The sequence below is a fragment of the Pseudozyma flocculosa genome (assembly GCF_000417875.1).
Source record: "Pseudozyma flocculosa PF-1 unplaced genomic scaffold scaffold00011, whole genome shotgun sequence".
NCBI lineage: Eukaryota > Fungi > Basidiomycota > Ustilaginomycetes > Ustilaginales > Ustilaginaceae > Pseudozyma > Pseudozyma flocculosa.
In genome coordinates this window covers 167094-185940 of record NW_006920879.1, presented here as the reverse complement: position 1 = coordinate 185940, position 18847 = coordinate 167094, and the positions used below count along the sequence as shown (strand labels likewise).

The window sequence follows — 18847 nt, the reverse complement described above, 5'->3', positions numbered from 1 at the left end:
CCTTTCCCTGTCCGCACCGACGCACCCGGCACTTGACACCTGCGTCCCACGTCGCTGATCTCCGTCCACTCGTTCCCCCCCCCCCCCCCCTCCCTTTCTTCACCGCCCAGCAACGAGCCTCGGAGCTCCTCCTGCTCGGCCACACCATCACCGCGCAGGAGGCCCACGACCGGTACAACATGATCAACCGCCTGGTGCCCGTCGAAAAGTCGGCGCCCATCGACGAAGGCCAAAAGGCCGTCGAGGCCGTCGCCCTCGACCTCGCAAGGCAGATGACCGAAAACAGCCCGGACAGCCTCTTTGCCACAAAGGAGGCCCTCGTCCTCGCACGCGACGCCGCCGGCGACGACATTGACGCTTCGGCCCGCGCCGGCGTCCAGGGAGAGAGGAGCCGCCTCCTCAACGTCGGCCAGAACATCGCAGAGGGCCTCGAGGCCTTTAAGAACGTGAGTCTGCCCCGAGCCCCTGTCCCCCTTCGTCTACCCGCCCGCTGCGTTGGATCCTTTGTGGCAAGTCCGAGACTGACTCGCGATGGCCGTGTGGTCTCGCACTCCCCCCCCTTGCTCCTGGCCATCTTCATGGGCTCAGAAACGGGCGCCCAGGTGGTTCAACCCGGCAAAGGCCCAGGCAAAGCTGTAGACCGGAAGGCACACAGTAGGGCAGGTTACGAGATGCGAGACCCGCGCGATGCGGAGAGGTTGTCGCTTTCTTTGCTTCGCGCCTCATACATTGCTGTTACCTAGCCAGCTGACTACATCGGAAGGAAACGGAACATGCATATCCTGCGGACTCAAGCGGGGGCAGCTAGCCGCCTCCACGGCTGCCCTTGTGCGTGTCGAGCGAGGAACACGCCAGTCAGTCTCGCTCGACCAACGGCGGGGCTGGGCGGACGCTCGGCGCATCAGAGCTTCTCGTCGCCAACGGCCTGGAAGAGGGTCGAGTAGAAGCGCACGGCATCGCCCAGACCCTGGATGGCAAAGTGCTCGTTGATCGTGTGCACGCCCGTCATGGCGCCCAGGCCCGTCTTGTCGGCCATGACCGTGTTGGGTCCGAAGCGGAAAATGTGCTTGGTGAGGTTCTGCAGCATTTGCCATCAACCATTCAACGAGGAGCAAAAGGGGCGCGCGTCAGTCCATGACCGGATGCGCACTCGTACAACGCAAGGCGGTGCCGGCTGGCCTGAAGCACTCACGTTAAAGTAGCGGGAGTCGGTGTTGCCCTGCATCATCGAGGGCGCGACGAGGACGGGCGAGCCGTCCTCGTTCTTCCACGTCGAGCGGATGATGCTCGAGAAGAGGTTCCAGGGGGCGGCCTCGTCGCCGACGAGCGGCGTGTTGGGCGCGGGCTCAAAGCCCTGGCGGAGGTGCTTGATCGTCAGCTTGCCCTGCGAGCCGGCCGCGCCTCCAGTGACGTTGACGGCGTTGCCAAACGCCTCAAACGACAGGCCGTGCTCGCGGGCGAGGGGCGTGAGGGTCTTGATGTAGTGCTTGTGCAGCTTGTCGATGCCGCTCGACGACGCGATGCGGTGGTCGAGGAAGGCCGACGCCGACTCGGGGAGCGCATTGAGCTTGACGCCGCCGTGGATGACGTCGGCGGCGGTCGTGGTGAGGAAGGGCACGCGCAGCTGGTCGGGCATGGCGTGCACGATGCGCTCCTTGGCCCGACGGATCCTGCGGTTCTTGCCTCGGTCGAGGATGCGGCCGATGGTGCTGGCGGCCAGCGCGTCGATGCCCGACGGGAGCGGCAAGGACGCGATGGCCGAGGCGTCGCCAAAGATGGAAGATCGCGACGCCCAGTCCAGGTCCTTAAGCGCGGTCCGCAGGTTGGGAGGGAACCCGGGGGCGTCGCGGATGCACTGGAGGAAGGTGAGCGAGGCGCTGTGGTCGATCAGGTGGTCGGCCTCGAGGCGGTCGCGGGCGTCCTCGAGAGCGGCAACGGCGCGCGAAACGAGTCCGATGGACGTGTGAGGCTGTTGCATCCATGAAGGCCAGCGCGAGGATGAGAGGGCGGCCAAGACACATGGGAACAAAAGCGGCGGGCCTTCAATACACCACTCGGGCCGTGGTGGCGGGCGGCGAAAATCAAAAGCCACGAATAACTTACCGGAGGAGCGGAGGAGTGCCCGCCCGACGTCTCGATCGTGACCTCAATGTCGAGCCTGGTGGATGGCCGGCATCGGAGTCGAGAGGGCAACGTGGCCAGGTCAGCTCCCGCCGGCCAATCGAGCCCGTGCTGGCTCGGGAATCACGCTAGACCCTAGAAACTACTCACAGTCCCTTTTCTTCGACGCCAGGCAGCGCAACGCTGATGCCGGGCGCCATGGGGTCGGAAGCCGAAAGGATCGGGTTGCCCTCGTCGACTGTTTTCGTTCCGCGACGGCAAACGTGATCCGACAATGGTGGAGGCGGCCGTGGGGGTGCAACAGTGTCAACGCCAAGTCTCGGCGACCATCGCCTTCCCTCCCGGTATGTAGCATGCGGGGCGTTCCAGTCACTCACCCAGCATGGCAATGCTGTCCCTGCCCCAGACCTCCTCGATCCGGGCCGAGAGGTGGGCGGCGCCCTGGGGGCCGTTGCTCTCCTCGTCGAAGCCGAAGCTGAACAGGATGGTCCTCTTGGGCTCGAAGCCACGCTCGAGCATGGCCTCGACGGTCGACATGATGCTGACCAGCCATGACTTGCAGTCGGTGGCGCCGCGGCCCCAGACGGTCTGGTTGTCGCGGTCAATGTAGCCGTCAAAAGGAGGGTGGACCCACTGGCCGAGCGTCTCGGGGTTGACGGGGACCACGTCCTGGTGGGCCATCATGAGGAGGGGCTTGAGGTCGCCCTGGGAGCCCTTCCAGGTGTACAAGAGGCCATGCTCGTTGATCTTCTCGAGCTCGAGGCGCTCGTGGGCGCGCGGGAAAGAGGTGCGGAGGTAGTCTGCAAACTTGTCAAAGGCGCGCCACCTCTCCGGGTCGTCCTTTGGGCTGGGCCAGTTGTCGCCGACGGTGGTGTCGATCTGGATGGCCTTGCTGAGGCGGTCGGCGAGGACGTCGAGGGCGACCGAGGCGGGCTCACCCTTGGGCTGGTAGGGCTGCTGCTGCGGGCACGAGGCGGTCAGGTGCGAGGGCTGGGGCACATCGAGGTACCTTCCGAGAGCAAAGTACAGCTCGTCGGTCGATCCGTGCGAGGAGCAGAGGAGCACGGCCGATCCAACAAAGATGGCGGTGCAGGCCGAGACCAGGATGGCCTTGACCACGGCGTTGAAGCCGCCGCGTCGCGGAGCGCGGGCCGATGCCGCGGGCTCGGCGTGGCCAAGAAGGCCGGCAGTGGAAGCAGCCTTTTCAACCATGGCGGTGTCTTTTCGTCGAGTGTGCTTCTGCTCCTTTGGCTGCAGCGTCGTTTGCGATGGCCGGCGGCGACGAGAGGTAGTAGTGATCACTTGGCAGAGCGGTTGCAGCGGAGCGGTCCGACGGGTGAGGCGGGGAGCGAATGGAAGACGTACGAGGATCCGACGATGTGGAGTCGAGAGCCAAGGACAGCGGGCGGCGCACTGGTCGCTCCTTAAGGCTGATGCCCTCGTCGCCGCCTCCTGCGCGCACATCAGGTCTCGCCATCGTCTCCTCGCCTCGATCCATCTGCCCCCTGCCTTCCTGCCAGCCCGTATCAGGACGATGCTTGCGACGTCCTTCGGCCGGTGGGTCCGATGGCCACCTGCCTGCCTCTCCCCTCAGCGTCTAAGCGGTCATGGAGCAAGGTGGTCCGAGGCCCTCGGCTCGGGTGCGACAGCCCTCGGCATGTCCGTGTCCCGCGCTCTTTTTTTTTGGCCGCGCAATTGGCCGACCATCGGGAGGCGGGCTGCCAGCAAAGACCTGCCCCGATTCGGCCACAACGACCCACCCCAGACGCGCTTGAGCCGCCCGTACCTGGCCTTGGTCTTCTGCCTGTCTCTCAGGCCTGCTGGCCTCCTCTGCGGTGCAACTCTTGCTCCGAGGCCGCGATGCGAAACGTGTTGCGGGCGGCCTACCCGCCTGCTTGAGTGGGTCGCCGATGGATGCGCCGTCTTGTGGCCCCTGCTGCCATGGCGGAAGCACGCGCTGGTGTCCCCCGCCGACCAGGGCCACGATGTTACCTGTACTTCGGCCCCCGCATCAGTTGGAGATGGAGCGTGGTGCGCTGGGGTCACTGATTGCGGTCAAAGCAGGGTTGGCCGTGCCCAAATCCGACCCTTGGCCGGCCATCTCGCCAAGGTGAATTAGCCGTCCATCTCGTCGCGCCAGCACCGCTGATGCTGCGGTCGCGACCTCCGCCGTAGGTGGGTTCAAGCAGGATGGCTCGCGGCGGACCAGTGAGGGCCGCAAAACGGTCGGTCGAGGTCCAGAGTACTCTGGCGTACGTACCGTGCCACTTTGATTCACTCCCGCGCCTGCCTTCCTGGCCGCTACAGTATCCAAACTTCCAGGAGATCAGCATGTCTCAGCCCATAGCCAGGTGAGCTGCGCCGAGCGTCCAGCAGCTTCATCCGCCGGATCGGTACCTGCCGCTTTCGTCGCGACTTGCTTGCAGAGTGTTGCCGGATATCGCGCCGCCACGCTGAGGGCACCCACTGCCAGAGACTGCTCTGGGGTCCGAGCTTGCGGTCGGTATGTCTATCAAGGTCGGCCTCGTCTGTGCATCGCGGATGTCGTTGCCGGTTCCCAAGCCGGTAGTGTGGACACCTGGCCGCTGTGCAGAGAGGACACCTCCTTCGGCCGACGGAAGTGGGACGGCAACGGACGTCGCCGTTCTGCCAGGTCCACAGCGCCCTTCAATCGCCGGTCACGACGGATTCGGGTCCTTGGCCCAGCCCAGCTTCCCTGATTCTACACATCGCCATCCCCGAGGCAAGCCGCGAGAATTTTGTGCGCAGTACCAGTAGTGACACCATGCTGTCGTGTACCGCTCTGGCTGCATGTCGGCCAGTACGGTTATGTATCGCGTCCTCTGCGCGGCGGTCCCTCCTGGTCCCGTACCTGCGCCTTTGAGGCTCGGTCTGGCACCTCGTGGCGGCGGCCATTGAGCAGTAGGCTGTGGCCAGGTGTGAGCAGCAAAAACCACATCTGTCACGACTAAGGTACGGGTGGATATGCGGACGATGCACATCTCGATGGACGCGAGTCGAAATGTTGGTCCCACGCACGCGTCCACGTTTTTGAGAGCGGAGCACCGACCAGGGTCTTCCTCCGACAGGCAGGCAGGCAGTTCCTTTGAGGAAAGCTGAACGAAGCAGACAAGCACGCACGGGAGGCAGAGCCGCCAAGGTCAGGCAACGAGTCCGAACGGACCTGTTGTTACTGTAGAGCCCGAGGACCATTGTCCAAGGCGTGCCTTGCCACGATCGTCGGTGTGTCGATCCACCCATGGCGTTGGCAGGTATAGGTGGCAAATGTGCGCTCCCGTACTGCACAGAGTTCACTGAGTGCGGGCATAGCGTGGCGTGCTGGCGGTACGAGTAGGCTCACCGGTCTTGGTGTCGCGGGCGGCTCGCCACATCCTCACCTACAAGAGCATTATCCGCGTCGAGCACGCGGAGATGACACGTATGGCAGTGCGTGCGAGCCCAGGGACCAGCAGCGACGAGAGTCGGTCTGTCATCACCTCGATATACGGTCGTTCGGGCGACGCCCAAGTTGTGCAGATGCGAGGTCTGGTTGGCATCGACCCAGGCCCCTCTCGAAGCATGATCGCTGGGGCACCTTCGGCTCATAGTCGCACCGCCGGTTGACACAACTGGCGAGTAAAAGCGTCATTCGCCCATGGTCGCCGCGAGGGATGGCAGGATGGTGGCGTAAGGATCGCTTGGCATGTGTCATGAATCTACATCTCGACCGAGAAGTCCGTAAAGCAAGGCAAAGGCGAGGCTGGGAAATGCGACGCGGAAATCAAGACAAAAATGGCTGCTCGAATGGCTAGCGCCACCTCGTCCTGACGGGTTTGCATGTAGCTCCGAACGACAGCAGTAAGCAGATCAAGACAGCAACGACTGCACAGCCGACCATGCCATATAGGCAAGCTGATGAGTGCCCAATAAGTAGCGCTGCAAGAGATGCCAGGTAAATGTAGGTCTATCTCAATGTCACGAGAAATCTGGCTCGTCGAGCGGGAGAAAGGGCACTTTAAGGATATATCAGAGTGGTCGGTGCCGCAGTACCTGGCGACTCTTGCATAGACTCGACCGCGCCTGTATAGCTCGCAAGGATACCATATGAGTGAGGCTGGTACTCAGGAGCCAGCAGTAAGAGCGACCCATTTTGAACGAGATCGCAGGAGGAGCGGCCTGTCGACGACGGGCAACTATATCACCGAGCAACCCGCGCCACGCTCACTGCCGGTCGAGATCGGGCAGACGGACCATGCGACTGCGGGGCAGGAGGCATAGGCTGGCCTTGCTGGTCCGGAAATAGCATCATCTACTAGGCCACAGGAACGGCAGGTACGAGATGAGAGTGCTCAGGCCAGCAGCTCAAGCTGCGAGGCTGTCCGCGCGGCACGATGAAAGAGCGCAACCCCGGACCCCGATGTCTGCCATAGAGTGATTGCGCCACCTGTGACTCTATCTCGCCGCTGGAAATGACAGGACAGGCCAATGAAGTGGCGGAGTAGCGGGTGAACCTCTTCGCTATATTGCCACAGCTCACGAGCGGCAGGCTGGCGGCGCAGGCACGACGGGCTTCACGCGTTCGCCGATCAGGGAGCTCGTGTGTGTGTCTCAGGATTGGGAGTCGTGTTATTCTGGGGTCGACGTGTCCTGTGCTGGTCTAGCGCTCAGGATGCCAATTAGGTCTCACCGCTCTAGGTACGGTATCTCTGCGGGACAGATTGGACGGCGATTGGAAGTCGATGGCGTCGACCGTGCGGGCTCCCTCCTGGGCAAGGTCGCCGCCGCCAGCCCAGGCGAATTTGACATCCGCCTCGATATTGCTCTTTTGCAGAGGCGGAGGTCCTACCTCGCACACTTCCGCCATCCAGACCCCTCTCCCCTGAGGCTCCCCGACCTACCTCATTGCCTCCTTCCCTTTGCCGACACCCGTGAGGCTGCAGCAATTTCCATTCGCCGATACCTGTTCCGATGGCGGCCTGCCTACCCCGTTCCCTGCCCCGCGACGGCCCCGAGGATCACCCGGGCCGAAAGAGCCACGGTCAGGACATACGTTCAGCCTCGGGAGCCGAGCAGCGACGGCGATTGCAGCACCCGGCGGCTTATGATCCATACCGCGTCCGGCTGGGGCTGCGCGAGCAAGCCGATCCGCCCCGCCCGCGTTGCGACAAGACAGGGCGATTAGCCCAGCCCGAGTCAGGCCCTACCGAGACGGGATCGCGCAGCGATGGCGGCGGTGACGGCGTCTCTGCAGCGCCCAATGAGTGGGATGCTTGCCGCGCTGTCGTCAGGTTCCCTCGCTGGCTGCGGACGAGGAGAGATCCGACACGCACAGCCGCGCTCTCGTCGAGCCGGAGTCCTCAGAGCACGACATTCCTGGCGAAGCTGCTCGACCGTCTGGCTCCGAATCCACGTCTAAAGAATCCGCTGCGAGAAGGAGGGAGCGCGAGAGACTAGCTGAGACCGGTCGTTGCGCGGCCCAACAGAAACAGGTCGCTTCTCGTCCTGGAGGACGAGTGAGCTCGATCGGGACGCGTACAGTGCTCGCAAAGGCCCGGGTTGCCCTATCTGCTGCGCATCGAGCTCAATCCGAGGCGGGAAAGGCGAGCCGACACTCCGATCCATAGCGTCCCTCTCCGTCCTTACGACCGTGCGCTTCTCTTGACGAGCTTGAGCAGCCCATCGGAGTCACATTGAGCAGTCCAATGAAGATCAGATATGGTGCCAACGGGCTCCTTTGACGCGGCAGTTCCAAAGCAAGGATTGGCTTCGAGACCAGTCGTCGAGAAAGGGGCTGATTAAAGGGGCAAGAGATGGGATGGCGGTTAGCTAAGAAGGCAGCGATGGCCCAGCGGCTGAGACGACAGGACGACGCTGGACCGGGGAAGCCAGCCCGGGCCAGGGCGCAGCCGGCAGAGCCGGTGGCATAGGCGAGGGCGGAAGCCAGAGCGGAACCCGGGCCGCTGCAGCCGGCGCCCTTAGGCAGCCAGCCAGCCAGCCAGCCAGCCAGCCAGCCAGGGCAGAAAGGCAGAATGCAAGCAGACTTGGCTTGCTTGGAAGACCGCGGAGGCTTGGGCAACCCGAGAAAGTTTCGCGGCCCGACACCCGCACCGGCCAGCCTCTTCTCACACACCACCCATGCCCTGCCCTAGCTGTGCTGCCCTGCGTGGCCTGGCTGGCTCCACCTGCCATTCCGGTGCTGCAGCCAGGACCCTGGCGGGCCGCCTGCCCGTGCGGGCAATTTGTAACACCCAAAAAGCAGCGAGCGAGGTACCGCAGGGCCGCCTCTTGGTCCCACACCACCACGACTCCGCCGCTGCGAGCAGCGTTTGCCGATCCCTCCATCCGCTGCACCCTCCACGGTGGCTTGCTGGCCCTCGCTGCCCGATGAAGCAAGCTTCGCAGCGGATCGACCTCTTCCGCGCCCAAAAGGACCCACGGCAAGGTGAGCCCGCCTCGGTCCTGCCATTGATCGGTTCCAAGAGAAGCGAGCACCCTCTGGTACGGTAAGCCTGGGGCAGAAGTCAGGCACCCAATTTGATGCCCTTCGGGGGCCTGGCCGAGGGCAAGGACCGTCCCTTGCCTTCCCACGCGAGCGCTCCAATGGCTGCCTTCTTGGTGGCCGCCCGCGGACCAGATCGGCTCGTCGGCGAGCACCTGCACTCGTGTGCAGCATCGATACGGCTGCAAAGGCCAGGTACCGTAGGCGGACAGGGCGAAGGCGTCTTGCTTCCAGCCGCAGCGAAGACGACCGTGGCATCGGGCGTCTTCTTGTGATCCTGGCTGATCCTAATGCTAAAAGGCAGCTGCTTACCGCAGGATTGCCCACCGCGGCGAGCAGAGGCACAATGGTCGGACCAGAGGGGCAAATAGCCGAGGGTCGAGGGCGAACAATACAGAGAGCATACCGACGTCCTGCAAACGCCCTCCAACAAATACAAACTAGAATGGGCGGAGCGAAAGAGGAATCCTGCCTAACGGGCGTGGGTCCGCAGCAGCGAGCGAGCTTTACGCTCCGCCCCCTTCCGAGTGCGTGTTGATGCGAAGAGGCTCGGACCCAGACGGAAGGACCGCCGCTGCTACAGTCGGCCCCTGTCGATGCAGCCATGCGTGGACATGGAGGATGCGCTCGGATGGCTCGGAGAACAAGTCCGAGGCGACGGATGTCTAGCGCACGACGTCGCGGGCTGACCATCCTGCTCCCAGCAGCAGCTCGGGCACTCGTCCCAGGTCCGACGGCGGTGCCCATGCGGTGCCCGATCATCCTACATCGACCGCCGAGGGATGTTGCACTCGAGCGCTAGGAAAGGTCGTGGGCATGGTGTATGGGGCAAGTACCTACATGGCTCACTCCTCGTAGACCTCTCGATGTCGCTCGACTTGACTTGCGACGACGACCCGCGACGACAAGAGGATAGGACAGGATGGATGGCTCAGCCTCGACGAGTCGACAGGCTTTGACCCCAGGGTTCGGGTGGGGAAGGGGAACGTAACGACGCAGCATCCAAGCGAGGTTGGGCTTCGATACGTCTCGGTTGCCAACCGAGGCACAAGGGCGGGGCGTCTGTTTGTCGGTTAATAATGCCGTCGCCGTCGCCTTCGCCTCTATTTGCCCCTTCGCCAGGCCTTGACCGCCTACGGCCGCCGCCGCCGCCGCCGCTACAGTATCTGTACTGCGGGACCACGCACGGCTCGGGGACGGCTCGGCCGCCCGAAAAAGCCACGCATCGCCACCGCGGCCGCAAAACGCAGAACTCCACTGCTCTGCTCAGGCACCACCACCGACATCATCCACGGCTCGTGCCTGATCGGGCGACGATGGCCGCAGCAGGGACGGGATCGATTTCCAGTTTCTCGCGTCCCCACATGGGTCCACCGCTCGCCCGCACTCGATCCACGCATCGTGGCTTCGATCGGGTGTCCCACGGCCAGCTACATACCGGTACCTCCAGTTCTTGCCTGCCTGATCGAGAAGCCGAACCGTTGGACGCCGCCGGCGTCAACTGGACCGCCGTGCCGGCATGAGGGACCGGCTTGCCCGAACCTCTGACTGCTTGTCGCGCTGGTTGGCGTACGGTGTCCCAGAATAGCCTCTCAGTCTGGCCTGGCCTGGACTTGCTTCCGCCGGTGCCAGCGAGGTTGCCACATACGCTGCCTTGCCGAGCTGTCTGAGCGCTCCAACCGTGATACCCGCTGGCAGCGGTTCAAAGGTAGACGCACGCGATCTCGTACCTTCGATCTCGTCGAAGGCATGCTGGCAACGCGGTACAACGCAGCTACGTACCTGCCTGCCGATTGGCTTCCGCTGCACTCGGAGACTGCCAGCGCACGTCCTTGCCTCTCGTCAAGCGGCCCTCCAACCGGCATATGCCGATGTGCCTGGGGCCGCGCACAGACGACGCTGCGAACATGCTGTCTGTGCTCCGTCGCAGGCGCTCGTTTGGATGGCCGACCATCAGCCTGTGCACAACACAGCTGCAGGCTGTACGTCTTGCCGTGCCGTGCGTGTGTCCGCTGTGCTTTGTGCGTAGGCAGCTAGGTACGGTAGCCCCTCGCACGTCCCTCGTGCTGTCCACGCCCGCACGCTCTGCACACGGCGGGGTTGCAACTATGGACGGTACGTACGTGAGAGGCAAACTGAACGCCGCCCGCAAAGGAAAAGGCCGCAGCCTCACCAGCTCGACTTGCTGCAGCTCGACCTGCGAGTGCTGCGACGCGCAGCGCAGCCGCCGCAAGGCTGGCCATCGCCAGTCCGGAGGTCGAAGGTCGTGTGGGAGCCACGTGGCAGAACCGAACCGAGCTTGCCCCTCTCGCCACCTCTTCTCCGTGGACCATCGTGGTCCCTGCTACCACTGCTGTAACCTTGCCCCGTCGGCCAGGGAGCTCGTGAAGCTTACTAAGTACAGCGATTGTCGAGCTTGTACAGAAGCCCATCACATGCCGGTCTGGACCTCGGTCCATTCTAACCATGCCAGCACGGCGAGCCGTTTGGCCAGCGCTAACCTTGTCCACCTGCGGCCTTTCAACCTTGGTCGTGCGCTTAGGAGCCTCGCACAGGCTGGCATGGAGCGAATTGGTGGCAGCGCACAGGACCAAGTCAGAGTCTCAGAGCGAATGCCGTCCTGGGCATCGTCTGGCCCGTTCGAGTCTTCTACGGCTCACCGGCCAAAACCGTCTTCCCGTCCGTTCCGAGGTCAGCAACCCCATTTGATTGGCCGTGGTCGGTCGAGCCCCAGCCGGCCTGGACTGCAGCCTGGTAGGTAGGTATGTACAGCATCAGCCGTCCGTTCCGATGTATGTAGACCCGATCGGGCGGCGTTCGAGAAGAGTTAGTCCGGCTGAGAGCTTCGGTCCGAGGCTACGTCAAGAGGGCCGCAGTGCCCGTCACGTACTGTAGCTTGCAACGCTGGCCATGTCCTGGCTCGAAACGTGCTTCGCTGCTATGTGTTCGGCGCTCTTCCCGTTATTGGAGCGTGGACCTCGATCGCGCACTCAACCTGTTGGCTATGTGCGGAGCCTCGATCGCGCCAGCCTAGCCTCTGGATTCCGAGCGCTTCCCGCCCGATCGCTGTGGCTGGTGGCTCGCTCGACGACCGGGACGGTCAATTACTCAAGTCCCGTCGCGCTGGCGCTCAGCCTTCGATCCACGGCCCTCACCAGCCAGCATGGCCAGGCCCCGCCGCTACGGTACGGGCGTACCGCGAGGCGTCCTAAAACGGCTGTCGAATGGGTTCAGGCTTCCATCGTCGACATGTGGACGGTTGTCTGGACCTTGTAGCAGAGAGTCTCTTGGCGGTTTGAAGGTCTGATCCGCTACGCTGACCTTCCCGCTGCAGAGTATCGCACCATGCAACATTGTCATCTGGGCTGCCTGTTGGGGCCCTTAGGGGCTCGTCTGGTATCACTGCATCGTCAGGGGGTCGAGCAAGGTCATGGCAGGAGGGGGCCTGGGCCGTCTGGACCAGTGTAGGGTCGGAGGAGATCATCGGGCGAGGCGGGCGCGATGGCGTCGAGGCAAGCAAGGTTTAGTGCACCTTTGGTAGGCCGGCGAAGGCCGCTAGCACCACGGCCTTCCAAACCTTAAATTTTCCTTGGAATTTCAGCCGGCTTTGTACCCCATTCTTATTATTATCCTTCAGGTCTTTTGTACCCAAGGGGGCTCTAGGTGGCGTCCTCCATGAATAGCGAGGCGGACGCCTCTTCGGACGACGTGGCGTTTGCTAGTTCGGACCTCGCCTGGCCTGCCTGCTGCTCCCAATCGGGCGCCATGCTCCGCGGCCCTAAACCACCACCCCTGCCGTCTCCCGCCCGTCTCAGAGATGGGTTGGCCTAGAAGCAAGGCCTATCCTTCCCACACTTCATGCTCCACGCCACGACTCCCGGCTTGCCGGTCCTCTAGACTCTCGCTCCCTACTGCCGGTAGACATCGCGCACAGCAACTTGGGTAAAAGCGCCATCTCGCCCGAACCGAGCTTGCCTCGCTGTTCCAAAGCAGACAAGACTGCGTTCTCGAACCAACGGAATCGTCGAGAAACATCGCTGCCAGATGGTTGCACTCTGTACGGCAGGCAGGTGCAACAAGCCCACAATAATAGGTAGACCTTCTACCTCGTTACACAGCTATACAGCTGTGCAGGGGCACGGACAGTGCTGCAGCGTCTGGCAACGACGCACGTCCCTGGCGGTCGGATGGTCGCTCCTGCTGCTGCCAATGCCGCCGCTGCAGAGGCCCGGAGCCACTGTATCTGTCCACCTGTAGCCCCTATCACCACTGAATCGTGCTGTAGCCTCGTACGTCCTGCTCGTTGCGCACAGATAGGGGCAGTCTATCTTGCTGTACCGTCTTGCTGGCATGCTTCCGCCGGGCGGACTCGGTGTCACTGCTGCAACCTCGACGACAGGACAGGCCACGGTTCCCGCGAGTCGTCGCGGGGCTGCTTTGACCTCCGCTTCGCACGCTCAAACGCCCGATTTGCAGGCCAGCATTGGACGCCCTGATCGACGATGCTCGCCAGGCGGTCGGACAAGGCCGCCAGCCCGCCCAGCCCGCAATGAAGGCTCACACGGGCGCGGGAAGGGGTGGGATCCAGGCTGGGGCGGATACGGCAGCTGGGGCCACGGGCGGAGACGGCCTCTCTGCCTCGATGAACGGCATCGCGGTATGTCCGACGAGGGGAATAGAGGCACGGTGCGATCAGCGCTGCCAGCGTCGGAGCCTCGTCTCTTTGCTGGCCGTCCATGGTCGTCGTGCAAAGACGCGGTGGAAGAGGCTAGGGCGAAGTGCGGTGTAGGCCGTGGGGGAGGTTACCGACCGGTCCCTGGCCCAGCGCTCAGGTGCGTGCAGCGGACGTGCGCACTTGCAGTCTGAGTCTGGGACGGAGCCAGTGATCCGCAGGAAGCCAGAGGCAGGCCATCGACAAACTGTTGCTGGCTGGCTCCGGCGAGTCGTCGAGGAAATTGAGCTGGAGGGCAGAAACGCAGGCACGGACGGGCGAGGTCCGCACCCGGATTTCTCCATCGCTCGCCCGCGGCGATAGAAGAGCCAGGCCTCCTCAGAAACCATCGCCGGCGCTTTGGGGCTCGCTATCGGAAGGGCGGTACCGGTATCCAAGGATAGGCAGGGGTGAACTGGCAGCGGGAATCAGGTGGACCTGGCAACGCAGCGCAAGCTTTGCAAGCAAAGGGCAAGCGAAGCGAGCGAAGCGTGGTTCTGCAGGAAGCGTTCGTGGCAGGAACGAGGAGCAAGCAGGGCAAGCAGGCAAGCACGGCCATCACGCTGGCCATGGCAAGTCGTGGCAGCCAGGGCAGGTCTAGGCAGGGTTCGTTCGGGGGAGCCTCGTGGCTCGTGGCCATTCATGGATACGCCACGAGCCTCTCTCTGGCAAGCTCGAAACGGGCGCAGGCGGACCTTGAAGCGCCTCGGCCAACGCAAGCGCGCACGCAGCCAAAGTGGTATCCGGTCTGGGAAAAGCGGTTGATCCTCTGCCCTCGCCCTCGCCGATGGTCGGTGCCTGGCCCTCATCCTCGTTCTCGTCCTCGTCCTCGACGGCGGCGGCGACGACGATCCGCCACGCGACGCCATCGAACCTCCGAGGCTTCGATACAGTGCGGGTTGCCTGCCAGCCACGGCGGCCGGCCATAGCCTGAGACAATGCCCCCGCCGCCGCCGCTGCCGCCGCTCGTCCCTCTCCCTCCTCCTCACCCAAGCCTCCTCGTCTCCCTCGGCAGTACCTGCCAAAGACAGACTGGCTCTCTCGTTTGGTGCGCCATTCGCCGCCCCTCGTCGTCTGCGGCCTGCGCCTGTCAGACGCTGTCCAACAGCAACCCGGCCGCGCTCCGTTGCTTGGCTCGCTGCTCGTTGCCCCCGTTGCTGTCCATGCTCCTCTGCGCCCGTCTTTCGGTTGAGGGTCGGCCTCGTTAGCTGCCGCCCTCGCCGCCGCCGCCGCCGCTCCCTGTACCTGGACCGCCGTCCTGGGCTGTCCTCGCCCTCCTCCGCCGCTGTACGGATCAGCGGTCACCTCTGGCCCGGTCACCCCCTCAACCCCCCTCCCTCCTCTGAAACATTCTTATACCACCTGCTTCTCCGACACCTTCAGCCCTCACCATCCATCCCAAGCACTTCTCCCTATCCTCCCCTTTCTTCCTTCTATATAAACGACCAGCGCCATCCAGCAGCATCCCGGACGAAGCGCCTCCCATTCGCACACCGCTCCAGCATCCTTCCAGCCTCAGTCCCGCCGACCTCATCGTCTTCGCCGTCCGCACCTGCTGCTTCCACTCGCGGCCACCGGTCCACCAACCCACACACAGACACATACTCGCCCGCCATGTTGACTCCCATCAGTCTCAACACCACGCCCGTCAAGGCCGAGAGCTCGGCGCACAAGCGCTGTTGCTCGCCCGATGGCAAGTCGGCCATCCGGGACGTGGAGAACGCCAGCAAGCTCAAGGCCATCAAGGAGAACCTCAAGGCGAAGAAGGAGGCCAAAGGCCCCATTCTCAAGCGCAAGATGGCCTGCGCCACGTGCAGAAGGCGAAAGGTGAGCAGCTGGCCGTCGTCGACTCGGGCATCCCGGTGACTGGGAGCTTGTCTCTGACCGTGTCTCGTCTCTACCCTTTGCTCCACGTCGACCATGGCGACTCCAAAACACAGCTCCGTTGCGATGCAGCACGACCGCGTTGCTCGACGTGTGCGCGCTCGCAGGCATCTGCCGAGGCTGCCGGCCACCCTTCGGCCGTGCCGCCGGGCCCCTGCTCCTACGACTGCGACCAGCACGACGAGCCCGTCCAGAGCCGCTTCTTCGCCAACGGATCCTTCCACGCCCTCACCTTCCACAGCAACTACCGCGCGCCGATGAACGGACCCATGGAGCCGCTCCACCACATCGAGAACCTCAACGTGCTGCCGCAGTCGAGCCCCTACGGCGTCTGGACCTGGGGCGAGGTGCCGCTGACGCCATCCAGGCAGCCCAACTACCAGCACTCGGCCTCGGCCATGTCCACCCCCATCACGGCCACGCCGACGCGGCCGCCGCCGCTCCTCACCTCGACGCCGATGCGCAGGATCATCAGCCCGGGCCTCACCATCAACGCCACGCCGATGCAGGACAACGACGTCTTCTACTCGCCATCGTCGCAGCCCATGTGGACGCCGCCGCCGCCGCAGCAGCAGCTCTCGGTCGAGCCCATGTTTGTCAGCCCCATGGTCAGCCCGCTCGTCGCCAACTTTTCCGAGGCCATGTACGCCACCTCGTCGTCGTCGTCGGCCGCATCGACGCCCTCGCTCATGTCGGCCCGGCACGTGCGGTCGCCCTTCCCCATGATGCAGGACCTCGGCACGCCGGCCAGCCTGGCACCCTCGACGCCGTGCTCCGAGACGTTCGACACCAACTTCCTCGGCCCGCCCATCATGCCCACCCGCATGCTCAGCCCGCAGGAGCAGCAGCTCAAGTGCACCAACTTCCTCGAGTCGCTCGAGCCGATGCCGTGCGACCTGTTCGACTTCAACAACGGCAGCAACGGCATGTCCGCCGCGCCCCAAGAGTCGTTTGCCCTCCTCGGACACAACCAGCTCGGCCTCGTCGACGGCCCCGTCGAGTCCAAGCTGCAGGAGCCCTTCACCAGCCTCCAGCTCGGCCTGCCCGACCTGCCCAGCTTCCAGCTCGACGCGGCGACGTCGACCATGGCGACGCCCTCGTCGCTCTCGGGCGCCATGCCCTTTGACATGGCACCGCCCGGCGCGATGCCCGTCAACACCACCGAGTGGGCCTTCTGAGAAGCAACACCACCGCGTCGATCCTCCTTTCACCGTCAACCGCAATCGAGTCACTGCATCATCGCCCCCAAAGGCCCCCACCGTCATCCAGCATTTGCCCTTCCCTCTCAGTCGGCACCGTCATCCACTACTGTATCACACAGAGGCTCCCACTGTCCTTTCACACGGCTGAACGATCTCCCGGTCAGGATACCGGCACGTCGCCCCTTCTTTCCCCCCTCAAAACGAACCTTGAACCAAGCTACGAAACGGACACGCACCCCATCCAAACCTGCCTTCGCCTTCTTGCGTCGACGCTGTATCCATGACCTGTCCCCACTCCACACTCCTCGCGCCTCACCACCAGTCCTTCTTTAGCTCCCTCGTCCCCGCCCTCCGATCCCCAACCTCGGTCCTTTCGTGGCTCACGGACGCGCCCCTCCTCTGTCGTAGAGTTGCAGGGCACGTCGCGGCCCGCTCTCGCCGTCTCTCTGATCCCTCGTTCTCGTTGTATAACAGTCTCCTCTTGCGCCCAGCCAGTCTCACCTGCTGTATACCCCAAATGTTCTCGCGCTCATTGCCTCGCGGATTCAGAATCACAACAAAACAGTGCAAAAGCTTCTTCTCCTTGCGCCCCGAGTGATCTCGGCCTGCTTGTTGCGTCTCTTTTGCCTCGTCACAAACGTGCTCGAGCGCCTTGGACGTGATAGCCTGATCTACGGTTGCTTTCCATCGTGTCCGGCGTCTCTCTAGATCTAGCAATACACTTTCTAGACAGGTGCCGTACGCCGTCCTGCTTTCCGTCACTGAAAGGCTGTCGTTGTGAAGGCCGGAAAGCCGGGAGCAGCTCGCGCACTCACCTCTCGGGCGCTACCAGCTCTCCTGGATGACCTGGTAGAGCCGATCGTACATCTGCTGCTTGTTGCGCTTCGACTCGGGATGGCGCGCCATCTTGTCAAAGCCGTGTCCCTCGTTTTCGATGTGCATAAACTCTGCGCGCTTGTGGCCGTCCCTCTGGAGCTTCTCGATCGTCCTCTTGCCGCCGTCGTAGAGCGTATCGCCGTTGCCGCAGGCGATAAAGACGGTGTCGGGGAAGTCGGAGGCGGCGGCCTTGATGGGGCTGAGGCGCGGGTCGGCGCGGTCGGTGCCCGGAAGGATGTAGCACGCGTTGAACAGCCGGCTCATCCACGGCGGGAGCGGGAAGCCGGACCGTGGCTTGGGACATGCGACGGGCGAGGTGCCGATCGGGACCGTGAAGTCGCACGGCGGGTAAATGCACGCCGCAGCCCGGATGCGCGAGGGGCCGAATCGAGTGGCTACACCGAGGGCTAGACTGCCTCCGGCGCTGAAGCCACCGACGGTGACCTTGCTCACGTCGTAGACCTCGGGCTTGGAGAGGAAGTAGGCGACGACCTGGAGTAGCAGACAAGCGCAAGCAATGGCAGAAGTCAGCGGTTGCTTGCGGCGGCGAGGGCGAGGATGAGGACAACATGAGATGGGCCGATGCCGTCGACACCACTCACATCTTCGGCGTCGTTCGACTGCGCCGGAAAGGGGTGAGCGGGCGCCTTGCGGTAGTTGGCATCGGCGAACGCTGCTCCGGTCTTGAGAACGCCTTGCTTGACGAAGTCGACGTCCTCTCCATGGCTCGGCAGCACTGCGAGCGAAGATTGATGGCAAACGAGGGCAGCGGACCAAGATCAGAAACCCTGGCTCCGTAAGTGGTATCGTCGAACATCCTCGCCCGCTCCACTCACGAAAGCCGGATCCGTGCCAGTTGATATGCACGGGCAGCTTCTTTGCGCCCGAGCCCTCTGGCTTGTACAGGTCCACGGTGATGGTGCGGCCATCGTCCCGCGAGGGTACGTAGAGGGTCTCAAATTCGACCCCGGGTCCCGCCCTACGGCTGCGGTAGTTGTGGATTCGCTGTCGTTGCGGTGGGTATGCAAGCGCGCCAAGGGGATGTCAGCAATGTCATGCGAGGCCATCCGCAGCACCCTGACGACTGGCTCACCTTTGGAAAGACGAGGCATCGGAAGAGGAACGCAAAGATGCGCAGCTTGATCGTGGCCCACGTCCACGGGTGGTGGCGCTCGACAGACGACATTTTTATTGTTCCGACTCTCTCGATCCCGATTGCTTTCTCCTTTTGCCACGGTGGTCTCTTTTGTTCGGTTGCCGGGAGAGCGAAGAGGAATGGTGGTGGTGGCCATAGCGAGGGTTGGACAAGCGCGGTGAGGATGGCCTCAAGTCGGCGCCGTCGGAGGCCGGTTGGGCCGGGGTGCGCACGAGCCGGCGAGCACCGTGGAATCTGTCGCACGAGTTGGATTGTCACCGCCCAGAGGCGGAGCTGGATCTGTCCCGCACGAGAAGGGCGATTTTCTTTTCGAAAGCCGGCCTGTCACTCATTGCAAGCTTCCTGGACCGCTCCGATCTAGGCGCGTCGATCTAGTCTTCGGTCGGGCCGACGGCTCT

The 18847-nt window shown here is 63.6% G+C and overlaps 4 protein-coding genes across 4 annotated transcripts in view; 2 read left to right on the top strand and 2 right to left on the bottom strand.

Moving 5' to 3' along the window:
• Nucleotides 1–639, top strand: part of PFL1_03557 (uncharacterized protein) — a gene marked incomplete at both ends in the record, with an annotated part of 1364 nt that extends 725 nt beyond the window's left edge. Inside the window, 2 exons of the mRNA XM_007881077.1 lie at nt 111–446; nt 589–639. Of these exons, the coding sequence (XP_007879268.1) occupies nt 111–446; nt 589–639 (387 nt within the window). The remainder of the gene's footprint in view (nt 1–110; nt 447–588) is intronic.
• Nucleotides 640–901: 262 nt separating this feature from the next.
• PFL1_03556 (uncharacterized protein) lies at nt 902–3333 on the bottom strand (the record flags this gene model as incomplete). The annotated part of the gene is made up of 5 exons (XM_007881076.1): nt 902–1078; nt 1193–1969; nt 2104–2158; nt 2272–2359; nt 2499–3333. 5 exons carry the CDS (start codon nt 3331–3333, stop codon nt 902–904), a joined length of 1932 nt encoding a protein of 643 aa, XP_007879267.1.
• Nucleotides 3334–14945: 11612 nt separating this feature from the next.
• On the top strand, nt 14946–16393 carry PFL1_03555 (uncharacterized protein; the record flags this gene model as incomplete). The annotated part of the gene is made up of 2 exons (XM_007881075.1): nt 14946–15158; nt 15272–16393. 2 exons carry the CDS (start codon nt 14946–14948, stop codon nt 16391–16393), a joined length of 1335 nt encoding a protein of 444 aa, XP_007879266.1.
• An 849-nt stretch (nt 16394–17242) lies between these two features.
• On the bottom strand, nt 17243–18479 carry PFL1_03554 (uncharacterized protein; the record flags this gene model as incomplete). Its single annotated transcript, XM_007881074.1, has 4 exons — nt 17243–17785; nt 17896–18029; nt 18130–18298; nt 18387–18479. The coding sequence occupies 4 exons, from the start codon at nt 18477–18479 to the stop codon at nt 17243–17245; spliced, it is 939 nt and encodes a 312-aa protein (XP_007879265.1).
• Nucleotides 18480–18847: the final 368 nt, after the last annotated feature.